A 27,417-nucleotide genomic window follows, 5' to 3' on the forward strand; every position below is an offset into this window, starting at 1 on the left:
CATTTCTAAAGTCCTGCTGATGGGGAGGCAAAGGCTTTGTATTTACATAGATCAGGCTATTGGCAAGTCCTCTGGGAGGTGCTGCATTCCAGTATAGGTTGCTGATTGAATGTGGCATGCGCATGAACTGCCAGATCCCAGTTCATCAACAATGTCATACCTGTGCAGCGGCACGGAAAGAGGGCATCTTCTTGAACACATTCGTCCGCTCCCCCTCCCTTTGACACTAAGTAAACGCTGCCATTACTTTCAACTTCAAAACAACTCTTTCCTCGCGGACAAGCTGAGGTGAAGATAGTGTGTTGAGCCCTTTGATGCCTGTACTATTCTTAGTGGTGGCTTTTTTCGGTACCCTTTCCCTCCCAGCCAGTGCATCGTCGCGTATCAGCAGTGTTTTCTTGATTTGTGTGGAACACAGTTGTGATCCAATTAAATATATCTATACTGATAGTTTCAAAGACTGCCTGGAGCTCTAGACGTTTTAAAAAGCATGAAGTTTATGGCCTCTTTTGTGTTTATCTTAGTAATGACACGGGCTCACATTGCCAGTAGAGAGTATGGATGGTGATAAGGGTTTTCCCCCTGGCCTCTAATGTGCCTGGGATGGATATCTCTCAACCTCAGCTGACAGCGATGTGCGCTTGCAGTGACAGCAGTGTCAAAATTCAGTGTAGTTGTAAGAGCTACACTAAATGACAAACGAGAGGATGACAGAACATTGTGATGCTGCTAAATGAAACGGGAGAGGTATTTATTTGTGTGTATAGTGCATAATTGGTTTTCCAAGTTAATTACGGTCTCAGTCACACTCAAAAACTTCTGAATTTAGCATACTTTTTGAAAGATTCCTTTGGGTAAAACATTGCATCATTATTTTGGTGGAGCAGTAGACTTTTCATGCCACCTCTGTGTCATATTTACATAGAGCCTTCGCTCTGGAATGCAACCTCTGGCTGGAAGGTGGAACATTTGAATGACAAAGAATAATAAAATGATCACATTTATCCTCTCAGTGTAAACAGAGTTACACATCTGTAGTGTTTAGGCCACTTCTTGCTTCATGGATGAGAAGGGTTCATCCAAGTGAGCTGAAAAATAGCTTTGTCCAGGGTAAAACAGTGAGGGTGTTTTCTTTACACATGATAAGCAACAGGGCATGGTTAAAAGCTAGTGCTTTAAAAATGATTATTTCCTAAATTGTCTATTCACAATTATTTATATTGATTATTAAATAATGTTCCTAAATATTTATTGCATGCTCTTATTATTTTCACATGCTCTCAGTGATTTTCTTAATTTTAGGAGGGTTATATATTATGTAGCTCTTCATCACAATCTTGGCAGTGATTCAGCTACCTAATACCTTTTTTATATATTTTAACCCTTAAATGCATACCCCAAGTCTTTGGTGACCTGGGATGTCATGTACCCTCCTCCTCCGCATTAATTCTTTTTTAGTTAGATATCAAACTTATAAAAAAAATTGTATAGGGTCACTACGACCCGCGGTGTGTAACATATTTTTTTTCTGCGCAACAATAATTTAATCTTTAATGACGGAATAAGTGCAATTCACCTTTATTCCACAAGGTGGCAATGTCTGATACACAATGCTGAAGTGACGTTTCACTCACAGTTACTGCAGACAGAAAACAAAAGAATAGTAGCCTAAATACAACCTGATCTCACAGAATTCCGTGAAATGAACACGGGTCCCTTAACTCAAAATCCGTGGCAGTTTCACGGAATCGCCGAAAATTCCGTGATGGGTCCACGGAAGTGATTCCTATGCAAGTCAATGACAGTAAAAAGCAGACATGATTTTATGAATATTTATAGGCTACTTTTATATTTTGGAGCAACTAACTCCACTCCTACCCTAAACCTACCCACTCTCAACAATATAAAACACATAACAGGCAAATACAAGTCCAGTCACAGGTATTTATTGCAAAAACAGTATAAAAGTATTAACTCATGTTGTATTCCAAGTCTTCTGAAGTCACACGATGTCTTAATGTAAAGAACAGAGTTGATCTTAATGTTTTAATCGCTAAAATGATGATCCCGCCGCTCCGTGAACGCACTCATTCATTTGAGTGACACACGAGAGCCAATGGCATTTTACAATCAAAGCCGACATAATGACGCAATTGGTCATGAGACATGCGACAGCCAATGCTGTGAAAGCTGTGTAACGTTTCTCCCGGCGGCAAATTTTAAATTTATTTTTGATCTTTGGCGGATGGACTCGACGCTGCTGATCGCTTTTGGGGATTTTCTTCACACAAATTAATCATTTGGCCTCGGAACACTTGGAATATGTGTACTTTTGAAATAAATTCTGCCTGCAGTCGTATCTGCCTGTTGTATCCTGTTTTTTATAACACACAAATGGGTAGGTTTAGGGAAGGGATTGGGTTACGAGTTCAAAACGTGTCTAAATACTGTAAATCAAAATAAAAAAAAATAATCATAAATTATGCTGGCTGATTAAATCGAGAATCACACTCCATGTCATAATGGCAAAAATCATAGTTTCATGATTATAACCAACATGCCCAACGCGTCTATACTGTCATTGACTTACATAGGCATCACTTCCGTGGACCCATCACGAAATTTTCGGCGATTCCGTGAAACTGCCACGGATTTTGAGTTAAGGGACCCGTGTTCATTTCTCGGAATTCTGTGAGATCAGGTTGCTAATAGCTGCAGATAAAACACACAGCAATAAATAAAGCAGATAAATAAATGTTGTTGTTTTAACTTTCTATTCATCAAAGAATCCTGGGGGGGGGGGGGGGGGGTCATCATGGTTTACTTAAAAAATATTAAGCAGCACAACTGTTTTCAACTTTCACCTTGTAAGAAATGTTTCTTGAACACCAATATTTTGATTGCTGACAGCTTCTTCACCAGATCCACCATCAACTGACACTATTTGATTGTGTTCAGGACTTGCTCTGATGTAAATCGCCGAGCCATTTAAAGTTTTGCTGACTATTAGGACACAGTATGAGTGCAGCCCTGCCGTCATGGCCTTTATAGTGAGAAACAACAGAGTAATTTAGGGAGAAGTACCCTTACAAAAATTAACCATGGTTTTATTGTAGTAAAAATGTAGTAACCATGTTTTTTGGCTAATTGATTACCATTTATATAACTACAGTTTTACCACAAATACCATGTTTAAACTATGGTTAAGAGTTGCAATACCATGGTTAATTTGTGGTTGCCATGGTTGAACTATAATTTGGTTTTATTTGTAGTAAAACCATGGTTCATTTTGGTAAGGGTAATGTGCCTTAATGTGCACTAGGTACCCGTCTCTACATACTAAAGTCCTCTAAAAACAAATGCCTAATTTCTTTATGCTAGAACTGTTGATACCACACATATAGGGTCCAAAACAAAAGTCTCCATTTTGAAAAAGTTTTTAAACCTGGAGATAAATAGAAAGTTTTAGGATTTTGAAAAACTGTAAACAACAATTTCATGGGTTTAAAAATATCAAATTCATATTATAACTAGTTTGTAATGAAAAATATTTAATCTAAAAGCATTTTCACTAGTGATCTCAGATTTTTGGACCCCACTTTAGACTACGTTAAATATATGTATATCAGTATTCTCACTGGCGCTATAACAACACAACTAACCTAGATGTTGTGCAAGCTGAGCATAGCAGGAAGCTGTTTGGTGCTACTAAGATGTAGTTTCCATCACGTACATTTATTCTTCTCTCTCGCCTCATGTTTCTGTCAGGTCTTGCTGGAGCCAGCAGGTCAGCGGGGTGCCTGAACTCATCTCCCCACACACAATTAGATGAGCAATCTAGGAAGCGAGGAAAGACAGCCGACCCAGTGTGGGACACAGCCCGAGGGAAGTGTAGGCCAGACTGACTGCGCAATCAATATCCCTCCTGCTCCAAAAAAATGGCACGCTATTTACTGTATGTGCTGATTTACCATCACTTATTCAAATACTCTGTGAATTTATGTTTGAGTTTGCAGCTGATGCGGAGCGGATGTGATTAACCCTCTGCTTTGTGAATACATTGTGCCATGTGGATTCTGTAAATGCATAGGCTACAGTTGCCAGTTTATTACTCTGTTTTTGCAATGTTACTTCCATCAGAGCATAATGAAATAACGGAAAGCATACAAGTTAACCTTGTCAGTTGTCTCTCAAAGATCATCCACCATCTGATAAACGTTGTGACTGTGAATAGAGTAATTCATACAACGCTAACGTAATTAAGGGTGCATGATTTTTTCAAATTCAGCTCATTGGAGCTTAAACAAAAAATCTTCTGCTATGGCAGATAGGCTCACTTAACTTCACAGGCTCGTAGACTGCTCCACAGTGACATGTGAGAGAAACAAAAGTCAATATTGTGCTTTCAAAAGAGCAAGTACTACGATTGGTCTTGACATGAAGGTAACCCACACCCCTTTGTGGTGCAAGCCAGCAATAGGTGGAGAACACATAGGCTCCGCCCTTGAGTGGTGGCTGTTTTAATAAAGCACTCTATTCACCAAGCCATGTGAGAACCCTAGTGGTTATGCGCTCACTAAAGGTCAGTGAGACAGAGGATGTCACAAGGTCATAGTAATCAATGGAGAAGAGTTAACGAAAGTGCATTTGAAAGACCACTGTCAAATCTTTTGGCACAGTACAAACATTACCATTATATATATATTTATTTATATGATTTATTTTATTCATATTAATTAAGAAATCTCTTATGCTCGCCAAGGCTGAATTTATATGATGTAAAAACAATTATTACAATTAAAATGAAGTATTTTCTATTTTAATATATTTTAAAATGTGATTTATTCCTGTGATGGCAAGCTGAATTTTCAGCAGTCAATACTCCAGTATCAGTCACATGATCATATATTAGATATCATTCTAATATGCTGATTTTCTGCTTTAAAAAACATTTCTTATTATTATCAATGTTGAAAGAAGTTGTGCTGTCTAATATTTTTGTAGAAACTGCTTTTCAGAATTCTTTGATAAACAGAAAGTTCAAAAGAACAGCATTTATTTGATTTAGAAATTTTGATAGATCATAAATGTCTTTACTGACACGTTTGATCACCTCAAACCTCAAACTTTTGGATGCCAGTTCAAATTATGTATGTTTACATGAAATGGCATCCAGTCAAATCAGTGGCCTAATAAAAGCAGTTGTAGTAGTAACAGCTGGATGGGATCGCCATAGATATGGGGATCGCTGCATGGTGGCAGCCATGTTGGGGTCACATGACCAGCCAAATACTACTCATTTTATCAGACCCCTGTGATCAGACATTTGGTAGTATTCTACCACATAAATTATTGTAAAAATAATAAAATTAGTGTGCTATTCTGAATTCAGCATCACACAAAATAAAATAATCATGGTTGACCAGAGCATTTCTGTTTTGAATGATGCTGCATTCACACCAAGATTACATATCGGTCAGAGCAACATTAATACGGATGACTGGGTGCCCCTTTAATGGCCATAAAAAGAGCAGGACTACCCTACTCAAAGTCAAAATAAGAACTATGGCTGGATACCAGGGCTCTTTATTGACAATAGCTGCCTTTGACTTCATGTGGATGGAACGATAGGAACATTTACATTTATTCATTAGCAGACATTTTTTCCACACAGCGACTTACAAATGACTAACTTTAAAAAGCAACTCATCACAAAGCCAGCAGTATTCATATTTTCTATAGTGAGTGCCTTGGTTTATGAGGTGTTTGAATGGTAAGGTGCATATTGAGGTTGTTGATGACTCCTTGGTGTGCAAATAGTTTTTGTTTTAATGAAAAAAGGTTGAGGGCGAGACGAAAAGAATTGGCGGGAGCCTTCTAAAAGTCTTCTTAGGCGTGATTAGTTTCTAACCCATCATGCTCTTCTCTCCCATTATTCCCCTGTCAAGGCAGCTTACAGTAAAATGCCCACCGCCCTCACAAAGGCTCTCGACACTTCTTCCAAGGACCCGTGATCCATTGCTCTAATGAGGTGGGTGCCCTGGAGTCAGGCAAGTGCTTTTCTTTTCTTGTTTTCTTTTTTTGAAGAACCCTTTAATTCATGGTGGCTTTTTAACTATTTTCCTTTAATACATCAGTGAAGCTCTATTAGTCAGATCAAGAAGAAAAACAAGTCCTTACTCTATACAACTGCGCTATTTATAGAATATTTACTTATATTCATAAAGTCAGCCACTCCTCATTCAATCTATCGTATAATATGAAGAATTTTGAAAACCAAATAAGCTTCTGTTTTGATAAAGCTATACCCAGCAAGCAATTTTGTATTTAAAAGACATCTAATAGCCGTCCAAACACAGCCCTGACGTTTAGGCTAAAACAAGGCAAAATTTAGGCTGTCAGTGAAAAATGAATAGATGTCTAACCATAGCCCAAGAATAGACTAGTCCTCTAGAACATGAACATGTCAAAGAAATGGAAACCAAACACCTTGTAATCACTGTTGACTTTGCTTACATGATGGAATATCATGCTAGAAGTGGGTTACTCAAAGCCGGACTATATCGGGTCTATAGTTCATCGAGACTGTGAAATGACGGCTATTGCTTGCTGGGTATGCTCTGAGCAAATTGGCATGTAGCAAAAATAGCTAACATTTAAAGACGTATGAAGCTTGATCATGGGAGCGTCAGTTATGTGTTGAGTGAATGATACAGCTGTCAGTAAAAAGCCCTGTTGAGTTTGACTAGACTGAAAGAAGTCTCTTGCTCGCCACAAGGTATTTAAAAGATACATGAGTGATATTGTGGAAAAATATTACAATTTAAAATATGTTTTCTATTGTAATATATTTTAAAATGTAATTTATTCCTGTGATGGAAAAGCAGATTTTTTTCAGCAGCTATTACTATAGTCTTCGGTGTTACATGATCCAAAATCATTCTAATATGCGTAGGGGTTTTATCAATGTTGAAATCTGTAAAGATGTAAAAGTCTTTATTGTTACTTTTGATCAATTTAAAGTATTATTTAAGTCTTACTATGTAGAAGCATATACAAAACAAGGCAGTAGGCAGTAAGCAGAAGTAGTGCTGGTATGTATTTGGGTCAAAGGGCTGGTGAGGATTGTGGAGCCACACAAGAGGGGAAACTGACGTTTTTTTTCTCTTCCTGAAAGCGTGCCACTGAAGATACTGCTATGTAACATATATAACCACAAACACTCATGCAAAATGGTTTCCGCAGCCACATGTTGTACCTTAGTAATTGCACCTACAGTGTATTTAATTTGTCAGGTTTCAAAAGCTGTCAAAATTCAGCAGAAGTTTTGAGGGCCACATGTCAATCATTGGAAAGAGAAATAAGGCTTTGTTTTTGTTGTAGTGGAGATTATGATTTGCACGGCCTTAAATGCATCTCTCAGGTGACGTTGCAGCTTTGCTGTGAGTAAACAATGATATAGAAAACAAATTAATGTGTTTTGGTTTGCACATATGCATTTCCCTATTTCTCTGTTTCTACATATTTGCAAGGACAAGACTCGATTTCATCATGAAGGCACAAATGAATCACAGATGCAAAACTTTGATAAGGAAGCTTCAAAACTATGGTTGGGTCGAATATAGACTAACACAACTGTTGGTTTAAATTTTTAAACCCAATAGTTGGGTTTGTCGATATTTGACCCAAATGTGGGTTGAACATTTTTTTTTAGAGTGCAAGTACGCCTTGCAAATATGTTTAAACTCTGACACCTTACATTCCAAATGAGTGGTGTAAAGTCATGGAAACCATGGTAACCGTTATCACCTTTTCTTTCCTCATTCTTCTCTTATTGTTCACTCAAATCTCCTCAATTGTAGATCAGTCCTTGGTGTTATGGTTTGTAAATGAGATGGCTCAGCTGTGAAGGTGGTAGGGGAACTAAATCTTTGGGCCATTAGCAGCTTTTTAGGTCAAGGTTCCATTCAGGACATTTTCTACACCTCTGCCATACTCAAAACATTATGCTGACCCACCAATCCGTTGTAAAAGCTACATGCAGCTTGGCATGTGATCAGCCCTTCTCCATTATTGAACATAAGAGAAATCAAAAAAAATTGAAAGTCTCGACATATATAGACTGATCAGTTACAGATTTTGTTTCCTGAAGCAGCAGATCAGTTTATTGCATTATTTTATCCTAAATTGTATAATTTCCTCTTGTCTGCAGATGTACAGTTATCAAACACATTTGCTTTCTAACACAAAACATTTTGTGCCCATATAAATTATAAGGAAGTCTAGTTCATAGCAATGTTGCTTCAGTGATGACACATCCTCAACCCCCCCACTTCCTTTACAGTATAGCAGGAAAAATGCAGTTGATGTTGTTGCTATGTTTGGATTATTGTATTTATTTGTGCACTGAGATTAGTGTACTATAAAGTAATTGTTACATGCCCAGTAAAACTACAGGACAAAAGAGCAGGAGAACACACAAGTTTGAATCCCACTGTCCCAAATAATGGTGCTTTTAATGGAATGATCAATCTAAAAATACACATCTCTGTGCTCTGCTCCATTTAAACTGATATGAAGCTGTACAAGATGTGACTCGCACACTATTTCTGAACATGTTCCGTTATTTATTTTTGTACACTTTGAGAGTGGCGCTTCTCCTAACAGATCAAAGTCACAGTGCCAGATGAGGACAGACATAATTAATCTCTGTAACACAGATTTGAAGCAAAACATAGACCAAACTGTGGAGAAAAACATATTAATATTAATGTTTTTGCACCCAGATGTCTCCATGTTTCTCACTGTGAAAAATGTTCGTTGTTGAAATAGAAACAGGATGTAAAAATGCTACAGAAAAGGGTTTATTAGTTAAATGTAAGTTACCCTACAACAGTGAAGAATCATACAAGATTTAATATTAAATGTCATTTTACAGTAATGTATTGTTTTTCGCAAGTAAAGAATTCTAATATAATTTACAATGAAAATGCAAAATAAAAATAATATTACATTAAATAAAAAAATTGTTAAAACAAGATAGGATTTAATGTTGGATTTAATGTATAAACAATAGTGACTGTGCTCAACACGTGTTAATTATATATATATATATATATATATATATATATATATATATATATATATATATATATATATATATATATATATATATATATATTTGGAAAAATATTCACATTTATTAAATCGTAAATGCAAGCATTTGGGGCTACTTCTATTCTGTGCATTAATACAGCCTGATATTGTTTCGGAAGATTATGAGCTTTTTATGATCTTGTTTGCAGTTTTTGCACAGCACTTGTAATGTATATCTCATTATTTGCTACTTGAAATATATATGCTTCATAAGAGCTACTGGAGCAGCTAGGGACTCATACATTTCCTCTTGGAGTTGCCAGGCTTGAACTCATGTCCTTATGCTCTGCCACTGAGCCACATTCCCCTGTTTACAGACCAGAAGTCCTTTATTACATTCTCTTTACTCAAATTGTACTTTATATAGCTGATATCTCCAAATGTTTGGGCATATTTATGAAAATGACATTCGGCCCTATTTTAACGATCTAAGTGTATGGTCTGAAGCGTATGGCGCAGGTGCACTTAGGGCGTGTCCGAATTCACTTTTGCTATAGTTTAACGACGGTTTGAAAAAAAATTTAGCCCGCCAAAGGGTTGTACCTATAGTCTCTTAATGAGTCATGAGTGTGTTTTGGGCATAATGTGCAATAAACCAACCAGAGTGTCATCTCCCATTCCCTTTATAAGATGGCGGAATACCCTCAACCTGACGAGTCAGTTTAAATACATGTGTGTATTGCCACGACTGGTCAAATAATTAGCCAATTTCATTCATCATTACTGCAAATACAGTTGCAAGAAAAAGTATGTGAACCGCTTGCAGAATCTGCGATAATGTGAATAATTTTAACAACATAAGGGGGATCATACAAAATGCGTTATTTTTTATTTAGTACTGTCCTGAATAAGATATTTTACTTAAAAAGATGTTTTACAAATAGCTGAATTTATTAAAATGACCCATTCAAAAGTTTATGAACCATTGATTCTCAATACTGTGTGTCGTTCCCTGGATGATCCACGGCTGGGGTTTTTTTGTTTTGTGATGGTTGTTCTTGAATCCCTTGTTTGTCCTGAGCAGTTAAACTGAACAGTCCTCCAGGTCCTGCAAATTATTCTGTTTTCCAGCATCTTTTGCATATTTTAACCCTCTCCAGCAGTGACTTTATGATTTTGAGATCCATCTTTTCACACAATTGAGGGACTCAACCACAACTACTAAAAAAGGTTCAAACATTCATTGCTGCTCCAGAAGGAAACACAATGCATTAAAAGCCGGGGGGTGAAAACCTTTTAACAGGATGAAGAGGTCCACATTTTTCTTATTTTGTTTAAATATAAAATAAAAAAATGTAGTACTGTCCTTCGAAAGCAACAGAAGATATTTGCATGTTCACTGGAAGACAAATTAAGTACAATTTACCTTGATCTTCAAATTCAATAAGTTTTCACCCCCCCCGGCTCTTAATGCATCGTGTTTCCTTCTGGCGCATCAGTGAATGTTTCAGTCTTTTTTAATAGTTGTGTTTGAGTCCCTCAATTGTCCTCAATGTGAAAAGATGGATCTCAAAACCATACAGTCACTGCTGGAGAGGGTTAAAATATGTAAGACCTGGAGGATTTTTCTGAAAAACATTGGGCAGTTTAACTGTTCAGGACAAACAAAAGACTCATGAACATCACAAAACAAAAAAAAACAGCTGTGGATCATCCAGGGAACGACACATGGTATTAAGAATTAATGGTTCATAAACTTTTGAACGGGGTCATTTGAATAAATTCAGCAAATTTTTTGTCTTGTGGACTATATGTAAAACATTTTTATGTAAAATATCTTCACATACTTTTTCTTGCAACTGTAGGTATTTCTGATACATGCAATGACTATCCATTATGACATGTAGACATTTTTATCTTTATGTACAAAATAATCATCTTTTACATTGTGATCATTTTATTTTTAATGTTTGGCATGTTTGTGTGCTGCTGCGCATCACTGTGTTTGTGTAACAAGTAGAATGTGCATGTGTTGTGTACCCGCCTATAGGTGCATATTACTAACGTCCCTTTAAATAACAAAACAAATACTGCAGTTTTTATTGGTCAATGGCGCAGTAGTTTTCAGTTGCCTCAAAATAGCTACCGCCAACAATGCACCTGAACACACCTCGTTTTCAGACCAGAACAGGAGGGCACGAGTGCATTTGCTATTTAAACAACGTGGGCGCTGGACTTGAAAATGATAACTGTGTCGGGCTGAAGCTGGCAAAAAACACTTCCGTTGCGCCTGGTGTCACATTTGGCCGGGACTATGATAGGGCCCATTAAATTACTTTATAGTTAAAATTTTCAGGCTTATAAGACATTTTCTGTTATACTGATTTTATTATTTGAATGGGTTAGTTCACCCAAAAATGAAAATAATGTAATTTATTACTCACCCTCATGCCGTTCCACACACGTAATCTTATCTTCGGAACACAAATTAAGATATTTTTGTTGAAATCCAATTGCTCAGTGAGGCCTGCATAGCCAGCAATGACATTTCCTCTCTCAAGATCCATTAATGTACTAAAAACATATTTAAATCAGTTCATGTGAGTACCGTGGTTCAATATTAATATTATAAACCGACGAGAATATTTTTGGTGCACCAAAGAAACTAAATAACGACTTATATAGTGATGGCAGATTTCAAAACACTGCTTCATGAAGCTTCGGAGCGTCATGAATCAGCGTGTTGAATCATGATTCGGATCACGTGTCAAACCCAAGCGGCAACCTCGCGCAGTTTCTCTTGAAGCCAACACGGAAGTGACATATACTGCAATTCATTGACTGGCCGCTAGGGACAGGCTCCAGAAGGGAGCAGAATCTCATTGAGCCCCATGTTAAAATGCTCAACTTTACAGCAGATTAAAACATGTTTACAGCCTGGTACAAATTGTGTTTTTGGTCTATATGACTAATTTTGCCCTTCATGACAACTGTGAGGGGGGTGAAGTTCTGCATAATTAAGGCATGGCCATTTCGAGTGACAGGTGGATAGCCATTTATCTGCTGTCTGTTAGTCATCGCGTCACTTCAGCTCCGCCCACATCCTGCCTTTTTGCCCATTTTCTGCTATCCGATGGCAACGGCCATCTCGTTCCTACTTTACGCTTCAAAACTGCTCATCAGAATCCTATGGGTGACGTCACGGACACTATGTCCATATTTTTTTACAGTCTATCTATGGTCAAACTGCCAAACTGCTGAAATCACGTGACTTTGGCGCTCCGAACCGCTGATTCGATACGCTGATTCATAACGCTCTGAAGCTTCCTGAAGCAGTGTTTTGAAGTTTTTGAAGTCGTTATTTTCATTTTTTTGGCGCACCAAAAATATTCTCGTCGCTTTATAATATTAATATTGAACCACTGTACTCACATGAACTGATTTAAATATGTTTTTAGTACATTAATAGATCTTGAGAGAGGAAATGTCATTGCTGGCTATGCAGGCCACGCCGAGCCATCGGATTTCAACAAAGATATCTTAATTTGTGTTCCAAAGAACGGAGGTCTTACGGGTGTGGAAGGGCATGAGGGTGAGTAATAAATGACATTATTTTCATTTTTGGGTGAACTAACCCTTTAAGTGACTGTTACATGTGAGGGGAATTTACATCTTCTATCACTGGAAACATCAGTGAATGGATGATATAGAAGTGCAAATTTGGGCCTAAATGCTGCTGCCTATACTCAAAGTCATGGCAAATATCTAAACTGTCATTATTGGTCTTTTGTGTAGTATAATTGTCGCTGGGTCAGCTTGGTTCACACAGGGAGAGTAGAGGGTCTAACTGTAAACAGTACTTTTATTAATACAAAATATAAACACTTGGAGAACTGAATGGATGACCTGCTAAAACTACAAAAAAAAAACATGGTGGCTGTAGAGAGGCGCACGGCAAGGAAGTAAACAAAATAGTCTTTTAATAGAATATGAAACAGGAGAATACTGAGGAGAAACACAACCAACATTACACATAGACATGAACAAAGTAAGACAAGGAACTAACTGAATCAGAGGGCTTCAATAGAGCAAACAAACTAACTAGATAATTAACACAACACACCTGAACTGAGGATGTCAATTTGAAACCATGGTGACAAACAGGCAGAGAACAGAGGATGAAAGAACAAACAAATTAGAAGCTAACTTAAAAACACAGACATGAACAGAAAACATAGCAAAAACAAAATCAAAATGTGACATTGCACCCCGCTCCCGGAAGCGCATCCTCACGCCATATAAGTCCACAGGGGTGGGGGTCGGGCACCCTGGGGGCCCTGAGGATGGGGGGTGGCTTAGGCAGGAGAGGAAGCCTCCAGGGCGGTATACCAATGTAACAGGGGACTAAGTAGGAGCTAGCAGCTCAGGGAGCCAGGGAGATGGTGACAGTTCAGGGAGCAAGGGTGGCGCTGGGACCCAGGGAGGATCGGCCTCAGTGGAATGGGGTTGTGAACCAGAGTGGACTCTGGAGTGGGCTCATGGGCTGGAGCGGACTCTGGACTCAGGGGGTGACTCTGGTCAGGGGCTGGAGTGGATCTGTGTGTGGCCCTTACTTACTTACTTATGCCCGTCACCCTTGCCAGGGAATGGGCCACCAACAACAGATCTCCAGATTCCTCTGTCTTTGGCCATTCTTTCCAGCTGGTTCCAGTTGTAGCCCATCTGAGAGATGTCGGACTCTGGGTCACATCACCAGGTGTTTCTTGGACGCCTATTCTCCGCTTTCCTTGGGGGATCCACTTCATTGCCTGCCTTTTGATGTTGGTTGATGGTTTATGCAGAGTGTGCTCTATCCAGCCCCATTTTCCCTTCTTGATTTCTTCCTTAGCAGGGAGTTGGTGAGTCCTTTCCCAAAGGTTGGTGTTGCTGATGGTCTAAGGCAATCGGATCTGGAGAATTCTTTGGAGACAGCTATTGATGAAGGGTTGGACCTTCCTAATTGTCATCTTGGTCGTCCTCCAGGTTTCTGCTCCATACAGCAACACTGACTTCACATTGGTGTTGAATAGGCAGGTCTTTGTTGCCAAGGACAGGTCTCTGGAGCTCCAGATGTTCTTGAGCTGTATGTAGCCCGCTCTTGCTTTGCCAATTGTCTTGATATCTGCGACTGTGCTGCCCTGTTGGTCAAAATGATGCTGCCCAGGGAGATGAAGGATTAAACTTCTTCCAGGGGACTTCCATTTAGCATGACTGGGTCCTTGCTTGAAGACTTTATCTTGAGAATCTTGGTCTTCTTGTTGTTAATGTTGAGGCCAATCTGATCTGTCTTCTCTTCCATCTGCTTGAACTTGGAAACATTACTCACTGGAACGGACTCAGGAACTTTTCTCACTGGAACCGACTCTGGGATTTCTTTCACTGGAACAGACTCTGGGATTTCTCTCACTCTGGGATATCACTCAATGGAAGCATTGGACCATTTGTATTGACAATGCTCTAAACCTTGGACTAGGAAATACTGCAACAATTTGAATAGGCAGTTCTGCTAAATCCATTTCTTGTATAGGTCTAGCTTTCTGTCACGTTTGGTGGATGTAGAGAGGCGCACAATGAGGTAATAAAACAAAAAGTATTTTAATAGAATACTAAACAAAATAAACAGGAGAATACAGAGGAGAAACGTAACCAACGTTACATGTAGACATTAACAAAGCAAGTTAAGGAACTAACTGAAACAGAGGGCTTCAATAGAGCAAACAGAAGGAAAAACGAACTAGATAATTAACACAACACACATGAACTGAGGAACCTAATCAATTTGAAGCATAGACTATATAAAACAATGGACGTAGTGTCTGTGAAAACACCTGTAGGTTTCTGAAGAGCATTTTTGAAGACCAAAATGGGCGGAGCCATCTTGGCAGCGCGTTACCGCATATTAATATAATATAATATAATATAATTAGTGTTGTCAAATCGAATAATCGCGATTAATCACATCTAACAGAAGAGTTTCTCTTTATATAATGTGTTTATATTAGACATATAATGTGTGTGTGCATATATACATATACACACACGCATATGTATATCATGCATAACATTATGACCAGGTGAAGTGAATAACATTGATTATCTCTTCATCACGGCACCTGTTTGTGTGGGATATATTAGGCAGCAAGTGAACATTTTGTCCTCAAAGTTGATGTGTTAGAAGCAGAAAAATGGGCAAGCGTAAAGATTTGAGCGAGTTTGACAAGTAAATTGTGATGGCTAGATGACTGGATCAGAGCATCTCCAAAACTGCAGTGGTCAGTATCTATCAAAAGTGGTCCAAGGAAGGAACGGTGGTGAACCAGCGATAGGGTCATGAGCGGCCATGGCTCATTGATGCACGTGGGGAGCAAAGGCTGGCCTATTTGGTCCGATCAAACAGACAAGCTACTGTAGCTCAAATTGCTCAAGAAGTTAATGCTGGTTGTGATAGAAATGGGTCGGAATACACAGTGCATCACAGTTTGTTGCGCATGGGGCTGCATAGCCGCAGACCAGTCAGGGTGCCTATGCTGACCCCTGCCCACCACGAAAGCGCCAACAGTGGGCTCGTAAGCATCAGAACTGGACCACGTAGCAATGGTAGTAGGTGTCCTGGTCTGATGAATTTTCTTTTACATCATGTGGATGGCAGGGTGCGTGTGCGTTGCTTACCTGGGAAACACATGGCACCAGGATGCAGTATGGGAAGAAGGCAAGCTGGCAAAGGCTGTGTGATGCTTTGGGCAATGTTCTGCTGGGAAACCTTGGGTCCTGCCATCCACGTGGATGTTACTTTGACACGTACCTCCTACCTAAGCATTGTTGCAGACCATGTACACCCTTTTATGGAAACGGTATTCCCAGGTGGCTGAGGCCTCTTTGAGCAGGATAATGCACCCTGTCACAAAGCAAAAATGGTTCAGGAATGGTTTGAGGAGCACAACAATGAGTTTGAGGTGTTGACTTGGCCTCCAAATTCCCTAGATTTCAATCCAATCGAGCTGTGGGATGTGCTGAAAAAACAAGTCTGATCCATGGAGGCCCTACCTCGCAATTTAAAGGACTTAAAGGATCTGCTGCCAATATCTTGGTGCCAGATACCACAACACACCTTCAGGGGTCTAGTGGAGTCCATGCCTCGATGGGTCAGGGCTGTTTTGGCAGCAAAAGGGGGAACAAAACAATATTAGAATGGTGGTTATAATGATATGTCTGATCAGATTAATCAATTTGACAGCACTAAATATAATATAATTTTTGGTTCTCTGCACTATATCTTATTTCTATTATTATGGTCTGATTTGCAATATTGCAACAGCTAACTTATACTGTCAATATTTGTTGTAATAACATGTGCCATATGCCCGGATTGTTTTATGTTACATTTCTGCTTTAGTTGCAGTGTTACAAAAAAAACGTCATGTAGTTTCCTCCTGTATAATGTAAATACAGTATATCGACTTTGACTTTGGCTTAGGTCTTCAAATGTTCAACAAGCCTACTTGCCACATTATGGCTTTGTAGCTCTGTTAGTCGCTATGCTAGTACAAAGTTTGCTTTGCATCCAATCATTGATAAGACAAGTTAATGTTTAAACAGAACACTATGATAACTTAAAGAACTCTGCAGAAGCCCTAAACACTGATTGTTATCTGAGCTCCAGAGATAAATGTTTGTGTTTTACAAGATTGTGCCTAAGACTTATCTCTGAGATAAAGTTTTAGGGGATCAAAGGCTTACAGCATCTGATGTGACCTGACATACTAAATAATCTGTTTATATGGTTACTAAATATGATTTACAGCTATATGTTGGGATTTTAAAATAAAGAGGATGAACTGGAATAAAACTGCAATACAACAAGTGCTCTATAGTCGATTGAGCTGAAGAAAATACTGTAATCTTTACACATGCATAACACACTGTTCCTGTGACCTTGAGTACCTTGTGAGTCAGAGGTCATTACCAGCATTCCCCATTCTAAAGGGTTATTGCTATTTAATAAAATAACTTAAAAACTGAAACTATAAAGATATAATCTTTACATTTAGTTTTGTTGGTGTTACTTAATTCAGATATATCTTTCAAATCATATATTTAAATCATGTTTATTTAATAAACAACCTTATATTAAGTCATATTGAATATATGATTCCTGCAGGTCCTCCACTTTACCCCGCAATTAAATAGCTTGATTGCTTATATCCTTGCAAAATGTAATCTATATTATCACGCAGCGATATATTTAAATGCATATATAGGGCATCTAACCTTATCCACGTACTCTCACGTTCAGCAATATATACTTTATAACAAACTGTTTGATTGTGTATATCAACGCAAAATGTAAACTGTATTTTTGCCCCATTATGTATTTAAAGTTAGATATATTTTCGGAAATCATAGGCTATGATATTGCGCAGGTGCACGTGCTGCAACGCTGTCAGAGCCGACAGACTCGTGTGTCAGACTCATTTCAGTGTAAAATATTCAGGTCAAAAACTATTTAATATACTGCAAATAGCCTACTAGTTTTTTATGTTTATTTATAATTCATTTAGGCAGACAACATGACGACCAAGTACTGCGCACAGTGCACAGCTAATTAATTTAACGTTTTTTTTCCTAACGTCACTTTTAGTCGATTTTTAGTCGAAAATTTCAGGACTTCAGTCGACCAAGATTTTCTCTGGTTGATTACAGCCCTACAATATATACTATATAACACATTTCTGTTGCATGATTGTTTATATAGTCGCAAAATGTAAACTATATTTTTGCACAGATCTATAAAATTGGAGTAACATTTTATTTTACAGTGTCTTTGTTACACATTACATATATGTAATTAGATGCAACTAACCCTGAGCCAAACCCTAATCCTAATCTTTACACTCTGTTGTTAATTGACCTTACACAGTATTAAGCCTATAATTACACTGTAACTAAGACACCTTAAAATAAAGTGTAACCAAAACTGGATATATAAGTACTGGTCATCTGTCCAGGGGTGTGTTTCCCGTACAACGACGTAACTCACTGCTTAACTATAGTACGATGCATTGTTGAAGAAATCAACTAGCTAGTCACGACTGTTTCCCAAAACCCTATTGTCGCAAATCTGTCGTTCAACCACGTTGGTTAATGATGTCACGCAGGTGGTGGAGTAATAACTGATTTTAATTAATTATTTAGAGTTAGAGGTAGCAGAGCTGAAGATGTTGAGGTTCTCTTTGGGAGTGACGAGGATGGATAGGATCAGGAATGAGTACATCACAGTTAGAGAGGCCAGGTTGAGATGGTTTGGACATGTTCAGAGAAGGGAGAGTGGATATATTGGTAAAAGGATGCTGAGGTTAGAGCTGCCAGGCAGGAGGTCGAGAGGAAGACCAAAGAGGAGGTTTATGGATGTAGTGAAGGAGGACATGAAGGTAGTCGGTCTGAGAGAAGAGGATGCAGGGGATAGGGCTAGATGGAGGCAGATGATTCGCTGTGGCGACCCCTGAAGGGAACAGCCGAAAGGAAAAGAAGAATTAATTATTTTGAGATCGAATTCATGCTAGATGTTTTGCTATAAATTATGGACATGGCATCTGAGGACTTACGTACTAGAGCAGTCTTCAAATAAAGGTGCTTTAAATCTCTTGACAAACTAAAAGAGGACATTTGTATGTATACGAAATAAAATATAGATTGTACTAAATGTCAGCTTGCTTATTTTGCTCAAGATAAGGATTTATTAAGTCCACATGACATGCAAACAAGAAACTATGCTTCTAACCACAAGTCGAGAGCTGTCGTTCCAACCACACAAGTTTGCGATGCTGTTTGCGAATGTTCGTTCGAACTATGGTTTCGGGAAACACAGACTAGTTTAACTATGTTGATAACGATGGAATGCCAATGCCTATTCCCTGCCTATATGACCCAAGACCCTGGAAAGTCTTCAGCATCCTTGCAAATCTACATAGGAATAAAGCATTTTGGAAAATGGATGGCCGAAAATTATTCTTAATTCAATTTTGTAACTGTTCTCACCCTATGTAAGTATGAAAAAACTATGCAGTAAAGCCTAAAAGAACTGGTTTAATGTATTATTTAAAATAACTACATCAATCAGAAAATGTTGGGCTGTTGCCTACTAATGAAAATAATTCAGATAAGCTAGAAATAGTTATTTGAGGTAACTATCCGTATTTCTTTTTGGAGTATATATCATTGAAAAGAACAACTGTCCTCAGTCCAAATGTCCTCATTCCATCACATGCAGAACACAGACGCAGAACATCTGGACAGCACATCCCAGAGAGCTTTTAAGACGGAGGAAGCGTTGAGAGGTTCCACAGAGTTTCACTTCAGGATGAACTCAGCACATGTTCTGCAGGCTCTGTGCCTGCTGATGGTTTTCTCCACAGTCCGTGCTCAGCAGGGCTACATGTATGAAACCGGTGAGGAGTGGGTGAATACCTGGCGCCAGGGCTTCAACTATCAGTGTCCCCATGGTGAGGTCTTAGTGGCAATCAAGAGTTACTTCAGTGAGAAAGAAGGCTCGGACCGCCTGTGGAACTTCGAATGCCAGCGGACTCCCTACGACTGGGGAGAGCCTAGCGAATGCTGGTGGGACGATATCAACAGAGCCGGGATGGAATGGTATGTCTGTATGTATGCGGATGCCAGTTTGCTGTAGTTCTATGTATATGCTTTTTGCTAAAGTCTTTGCTATTATACAAAACACATTTGTGAGTATGTTTTGAGAACATTCACTGTAGCAGAAAAGATGATGAAAATGACACCTTGATGTTTCAGTCCGTATCATTTTTAAATTGTTTTACATATACAGTAGATGGAACGAAACAGGATATTTTTGGCATGTTTGCTGTAATAAATGCATCTTTATTATTCAAATTATTATTTTTCAGTACTCATAAATGAATGAAAGACAGCTTTAGATAATAAACAGTTTATTGGTTTATTTTGATTTTGGTTGATAGAATAGTTTTTGATATTCTGCTACACAGATATCTTAAATATGTTGTTTTGTATGATAACATTCAGAAAAGACAATGAAATTACACCATGGTCAATTAATATCATTTTAAACAGCGTTTAATATTGTGATACATAGATTAAATATTTTTAATCGGTTTTTTTTTGCCCAGTTTCAAGTGTCCAGTGAATAAACATAAATTTGGACAGTTATTTGGAAAGTTATTTGACACTGCACAGATATTTCTTGTGTTGCAAATATTTTTCTGCTGACCAATGGCCTAAAAAAGGTTCGGTGTGTGTATGCTTGGTTTACACTAAGTGAAGTGGATAGCTCTCTTGCATGTATGATTAGACTCAGATGTGAATGTTTACTGAAAGCACTAGCTAATGCTAGCTTTCGGAGTTGAGTGCTTGCCTTGACAACATCATGATAATTTGTTTGTCATGGGGAAAACAATGAAAGTTTCTTAAATAGGACTGGAGAGAGACAAGCAGATGTTTGGACAAATCCAGATCCAGAAGTGACATTTAATCCTTGCCTCAGGTCAGCTGTTCTCAAAAAACCACAAGCCACAGAAGAGATATAATGGCAACACTTAAGTTTAAGAGACTTGTTTACTGCGAAAATGAAACTTCATCAAGCTGCCACAAATATACCTCAGACATGTTTGAATGCACATTTGTGAATCACTTCAGTACTATAACATCTTATTTAGAAAAACACTATTATTTCAAATTTAAGTTGTGTTATATGTTGTATTAAAGGCTGTACTTTGGGTTTCTTGTTGAAGCACCACAACATCTTGGACTCATCTAGATTTGACATGTTATTATTTGGTCTTCTCTTCTAATGAACGTCGTATGGTCCTGGATACACACAATTTGAATAATGGTGCTAATATCTGACACATTTCTGAGATAAACTACAGACACACACAAAAGCATTCCAAAGGAATATGAATGAGAAATAGAAAGTTGAAGCGTCATTTAACTTGATAATATAAATTAAACAACAAAGTGTCTGTCAGCCGGCACAAACACTTGAAACGGGGTACTTTAGTGCACAGAGCACAGCCATTATAACAAGTCATTGTGATGATAAACAGTAATTTTGATGTTCTTGTCATATAAACAGGGCTGCACATTAAAGATTCACAGCTCACATTCATATCAAAATAATAGTCAGGATATCACAAACATTACATCACAGTCTCTCATATACAGTTAAATCAACACAACGAAATGATCGATGCATTATTCTCTCGTTTTTGTCATGTTTACACAGAGACACTAAGTTCTCAGAGTAAAATCTGACCAATTAAAGGCTTATGAGACTTAAACTGCACTGAACAGTATACACTTTGTTTTGAACACATTCAGGATTAAACTTTTCCTGGAATAATAAGCTCATTCTGTACTCACAGTGCTGCACTGCCAGGACACGAATGGATATTTTGATCATTAATAGCTGCTGCCTTGATGTAAAAACATAAAGTTCAAACAGAAGGTAAACACTAGTAACTATGGTAAGCAAAAGCATATTGTGCACTAGTTTAAATATTATACTGGCTACTTTCTTTGTCATTCACCTTTGACATACTGCTTTGGAACAATGGGTATTATGAAAAGATCTATACGTCTAGAAATGTAATGTTTGACAATGAAATAGTCTTTCCTGCATCTAGACTCTGGTTGGCCACAGGAACGGGAATGTTTGCCCAGAACAGTCCAACATGAAAAATGATTCAGAGCCCTCATGATTTTTCCTCTACTACAATAAGCATTATGTCTTGATGTAAGATGTTTGCCTTATTTTCTCAATTTTTTGTGTGTGGTGTAACACCATAAATGTCACAGTGACTTTATGTGCTTTTTTTAAATTAGTCTTCATATATGGCTAGACCCTTACGATGACTTACAATCCATGTGATTCTCATAACAAAAGTGACCTTATTTTACCAGTTCTCCGGCTTGTTTTAACAGGAAAAGTGTGGTTGTTGCGATCAGTCTCTGAGGGCATAAGAAACTGTGCCAAGGGCCATTCAGTGTTCCATCAAGTTCTCTCTTCCTACTCCAAAAGCAATGGGATAATTTTTTCCAGTGGGTTAATTGGTCTTGGTATAGTTTTCCCTGATCTACTGCCCACCTTTTGAGATTTCCTTAGAGCCAGTGCCAGTGACCTCAGCCCCCTGTCTGCTGCTCACTGCTAGCTTTGTGAGGGAATATTGTCTGTCAGTCTCACTGCATGCTGGGAATTTACAATTAAGAAATCATATTATGCAGTCTTATGCTATTTAGATAGTTTTGGAGTCATACTCTTATGCCTGACCACTTTTGATAGATACTGACCACTACAGACTTCACCTGTCAGTTGTCATAATGTTATGCCTATATATATATATATATATATATATATATATATATATATATATATATATATATATATATATATATATATATATATATATATATATATATATATATATATATATATATATATATATATATATATATATAGGTTGATGGATAGCAAAATAAAGTAAACTGTGACATATTATACCCAAAAATTCTTCAAACAGTGGACTACCAGTAAAATGTATACAAATTTGGGACCAACATTATTCAGACACTTTGCCCTGACCATGTTTTGCTTAAGTGTTTTTTCTTTAATTGCTAGATGCAACATTTTACACCACAGACTGAACAAAATTAAGCATTGCTTGGTAATTGGTTGAACTAAATTGGTATTCTCTAATTGTGTACTTAAATTTAACAGCTGACTTCTGATTGGTTGATTGTAATCCATTACATACCTTTCTATCAGACATTATCAAGATTAATTTGTTCTGACACAGTCATATAGGGAATAAACTGTGATGTGAGAAAATGTTGAAGGTGTCTGAATACATTTTGGGTTGACTGTATATATATATATATATATATATAAAAGGAAATCCAAAAGGTAATTTATTGCCCCTTGAAAGTAGTTTGGTATTTGACGGTTTAATTTTAATATTTAAGTTTAATATTTTGTTCTTATCAAAATATATTTTCAATTTGAAAGTAAAAAAATTCCCTTAGCTGTGCTGTTTACAAAATAATTAAATTATAAAATATAATTTATACAATGTTTTAGATGGCCTGTAATGTGGACATTAATCTGAATGGAGAATCAGTTGTTTTATACTGTACAGCATTTGAATATATGCCCCTAAATCAAGGACTGTCCTTTAACAGTATCTTCTTTCCTTACTCCCTCTTCACATCTGAGTTGCACTATGGTATAGATGACATTCTACTGGGAGAAGGCTCTGGCCTACTTCCTATTGGTGGAATGGTTGCCCATTGCGTTAGTGTTGCTATGACAAAAGTCTGGCACTGCTGGTGGCTGGGAAGCAGTGCAGAGCTCATGATTGTATCCCTGTTGTGATGACAACAGTTTGTATGGGCCATAAACAGCAACAAGCAGCAACCTTAAATAAACCTGCATTTATAGAAAACCTTAAAAACTACTCCCAGTCTCGCAGTCACCTCAGGGGTGGTGTTTGCTGAGTGAACAAACTTGAATGAAAAGCAACTTCAGTCTTAATTATTGACTGGTTAAATCAATTTAGAATGGCTTGTAAAGACATGTAAAAACTCCTTTAGCACATTAGCCATGACAGGTAAACATCTTTCTACTGTAACAAACATAAATATGCTGCTATTCATAGTCAAAAGTCAAAGGTTAATAGGTTATCATACCTGTGGAAGTTTACAAGGATTAAATGTACTATTTGTTTAACAATGCTGATTCATTCAGGAACGAAAAAAGTGAGCTGTGTTTGAAATCCCACCTATACCCTCATTCACTATTCCCTGCATTACTCCACTAATATAGATCACTTGAAGGAGTGAATGAAAATGAGTGAGCGAATTTGTGCACAGGAAGGGCTGTCGCTTTTGCATAGTGTGTGCTTGCTGTTTAATAATCATTTGAAAAACTGGCCGTTCCAGTAGTAATGAAAAGATTTATCTTGAACTCTTTCATGGAAACTAGCATGCATAAACCTTAATTCAACAATTTAATAATCAATTAAAAAGGAATTTATACCTGTATGATATTACGCTGTAGCCACATTGAACCAGCGGTTTGGACAAAGGATGGATGATTCAGCTGTGCAACTGTCACAGTGTATTATGGGTATTCTCTAGTCGTTGAGTGTACATTGGTTGTACACTCGTTATTGTGGTGCATTATGAAATTGAATGAGTGCACTCGATGATGTCCAATATGGTTTTGGACACCACTACAAATAGCTGTGGACACCGTATGTCTTTACGAAGTGACTCGTTGAATCAATCACTCAACCGATTCGATCAACAATGCTGATTCTTTCTGGAATTAAACAAGGGAATCGTTTTTATTAATGAGTCATTGAGTCATTCACTCAAATGATTTGAGTGAATCATTGGATAATTCTGTCAACCAATTCAGGAACAAAACCTTGTTCAGAGACTGCTGTGATTTTTCATTAGTAAAGCAAAAACAGACAAAATAAAGGGAAATACTGTGTCTAAAATGCAAGTTATTTCATATTAACTTCTCATTTGTTTAACTGTTGTTCAATAGCAATATCTCACTCGCAATCGTGCTGTTTTATTCAGAATATCTGCACGGCCTGCAGTCAAATTACTCTGATATTCGGGAACAACCTGTGGAAAATCCAAAAGATTCATTTCAAGATCTTCATTTAAAGTCCTATAATGGCAAAACAGAGTGAATGGAGTCAGAAAAAGGGACATGCATGTGTGTCAGGCACACGTTGCTCTTGCTGTTTTAGTCAGCCCTTTATTATAAACAGGAAGATGCACACAATACAAGGTCAATAGCTAAAGGCGGGTACACGTCACAAGAGCACATGCAATATGTGAGACAGCTTCTTTGATTCCACTGAATACACAAATATTCCAAAGCTTTGTTTTGAATAATTCATATTCATAATAACAAATGTCTATTGTTCAGCCTCTTCGCTCTATATAAAAGCCATATTTGTACTATCTACAGGTCCTCAGTTTGCACTAACAATGGGCTGGTTGCTGGCATTCAAAGTCAGTACTTTGAAGCGGTTCTGGATCGAGAATGGCAGTTCTACTGCTGTCGATATGCCCGCAGATGCCCGTATTCCTGCTGGTAAGTCTTGAAAAACCAAATGATGATCTAATATACTCATGCAAGTTAGGTGAATGTGATTTCACCAAGTAAATGTTCCTGGATCAAATCTTTGTTGATCTTGGAACAACATTTTAACCAAACAATCAGATTTGAGGGACAAGTTTACACTAAACCCTAATGCTCAAAATAATTAAATGGGTTTGAGTAGGACAAACTTAAATGAAACAAATTAGTTCAGTCAAATTAACTTTTATGAGTCACTTTCTTTTTCTTTCAAGTTCAAAGAACTGATATATGGACGAATAGTAAACTGAACTGTTTCAATGTTTTGAGTTTTATGAAATTATTTATTTTAATTAAGATGTACTTAAGTTTAACTGAAACTTGTCTGGGATTTCTATTTCTCAGCATGCTTTGCCCATGGCACTCGAAAGGGAGAGTAAATGCTATAAAATGAAGTGTTATATAATGTTTTTTTTTAGTAAGATTGATGTAATGTGGGATATTTGGTAGTGATTAATGTTTTGCTATGCTAATGTGGAAGCGTTTCTGTTCATGTGGATTTTTGGAGAGTTACCATCATGGTGATAAGTGGTGCATGTGGCTAAGTTTGAGAGCAAGTCTGTTAAATCCTTTATATTGCTGCACTCATTCAACAAGTGCTATACCATGGTATTGTTAACATTAACATTTTCAGAATTAGCTTGTTATAGCTAACCAAGTTTATACTCATACAAATGTTCACATTGAGGTTACAGGAAATTGTAAGTTAAGTTAATGAATTAGTGTACTCAAACATTTCAAATTCTGCAAACTTAAACTTTGAATTTCTTAACTCTCAACATGTCATGTCAAGTTTAGGCTTATAACCAGGGTTAGGTTCTTGTACGTCATTGCTATTCACCTATCGTTTCCCTCTGATTTTAGGGGTAAATTTTAGGGTTAGATTTAGGGGTAGGGATTGGGTTAGGACTACATTTTCGAACAGAAATGCTCCAGGAACATGTCTTACTTGGCAAAATCACGGTGACCCATAACGGTTACTAAAAAACCTCTACACGTACACACCTCAAATTATTCAATAGGTATTAGGATTATGTGTCCTCTGGTAATTAGATTAAAACTGGACAATAGGATGTCTTCCAGATAATCCTTTTAATTGCATTTTCATGGTTTATGCACAGGAAGACGTCTGATGTTCCAGAGTACCACAGAGAAGAGGGAGAGATGGTAATTCCCAGTTACGGCTACTTCATAAGAGGGGCTCAAACTACTTTCAGTGGTGTACTGAGGTTTGTGAACACTTCATCTTCCTTTGCACTTGGAGCTGGAGGTTTTGTCTCTAATGCATTTATGTAAAAATAACATCCATTTTGTAACAGATGCATGCATTGTTTTATTGGCTGTTAATGCATACATAATTGTTTTCATTTTGTAGGTGCTAACAGCCTGTTTATTTTCTGAATGCTTTGCAGGGATCGGCAGTGGAAGTACATCTTGTGCCGAATGACAGACTTTGATTGTCAATTTGAAAATTTCTAGACTGTATTGATCCCTTAATGTCCTTATGGACTTATCTATGCTAAATGAGCACTTCAACGTCACCACAAGAGCATTTAGAATAGCACTCACAGAAAACATTACATTTTTTATTAGCTTGTTTACAAATTATTGTTTTGCTCTGTCTGTAAGTCAGCATGGACTGCCATGTTCTCATATTTCGCAGTTATTTCTGTTATTTCCATGTTTACAACTCATTTGTAATCATTTAAAAATATAAAATATGTAACAAAAAAGGACAAAAACATTTTTATATGTGTATTATGAATAAGCTGCACATGCATTTATGTTATGCAACCATGTAATAAAAACTGCATGAAGTTCACAGTAGTTTGGACACTTTGAGTATCACTTAACTCTTATATGGCAGAGTAACAGTTAACATCACATTACCACACACAAAAAAACACTTTTGCTGACCGTTTAAGATTTTGCTATCAATTTTGCAATGCATTTTTGAATGGTTGTTGAAGAAGTTTTGGTACATTTTTAAATCAAACACTCAGATGAAGCCTTTAAACATACGGAAATCGTTGGAAAAATGGGTAGAACAAAATAAAGCAAAGGTTTTTCCCATGGTC

The 27,417-nt window shown here is 37.5% G+C and overlaps 1 protein-coding gene across 2 annotated transcripts; it reads left to right on the forward strand.

Moving 5' to 3' along the window:
- Positions 1-637: 637 nt before the first annotated feature.
- Positions 638-27,417, forward strand: dpt (dermatopontin). Of its 2 annotated transcripts, XM_079840362.1 has the most exons (7): positions 638-747; positions 3,769-3,955; positions 5,953-6,031; positions 19,403-19,782; positions 25,169-25,294; positions 26,461-26,568; positions 26,752-27,417. In XM_079840362.1, the coding sequence occupies exons 4-7, from the start codon at positions 19,493-19,495 to the stop codon at positions 26,816-26,818; spliced, it is 591 nt and encodes a 196-aa protein (XP_079696488.1). In that variant the 5' UTR covers positions 638-747; positions 3,769-3,955; positions 5,953-6,031; positions 19,403-19,492; the 3' UTR covers positions 26,819-27,417. The 2 variants fall into 2 exon arrangements, with proteins under 2 accessions (XP_079696488.1, XP_079696489.1); XM_079840363.1 differs by lacking the exons at positions 638-747; positions 3,769-3,955; positions 5,953-6,031 and adding an exon at positions 6,706-6,778.

This window comes from Gobio gobio (genome assembly GCF_949357685.1).
Source record: "Gobio gobio genome assembly, chromosome: 17".
Taxonomy (NCBI): Eukaryota; Metazoa; Chordata; class Actinopteri; order Cypriniformes; family Gobionidae; genus Gobio; species Gobio gobio.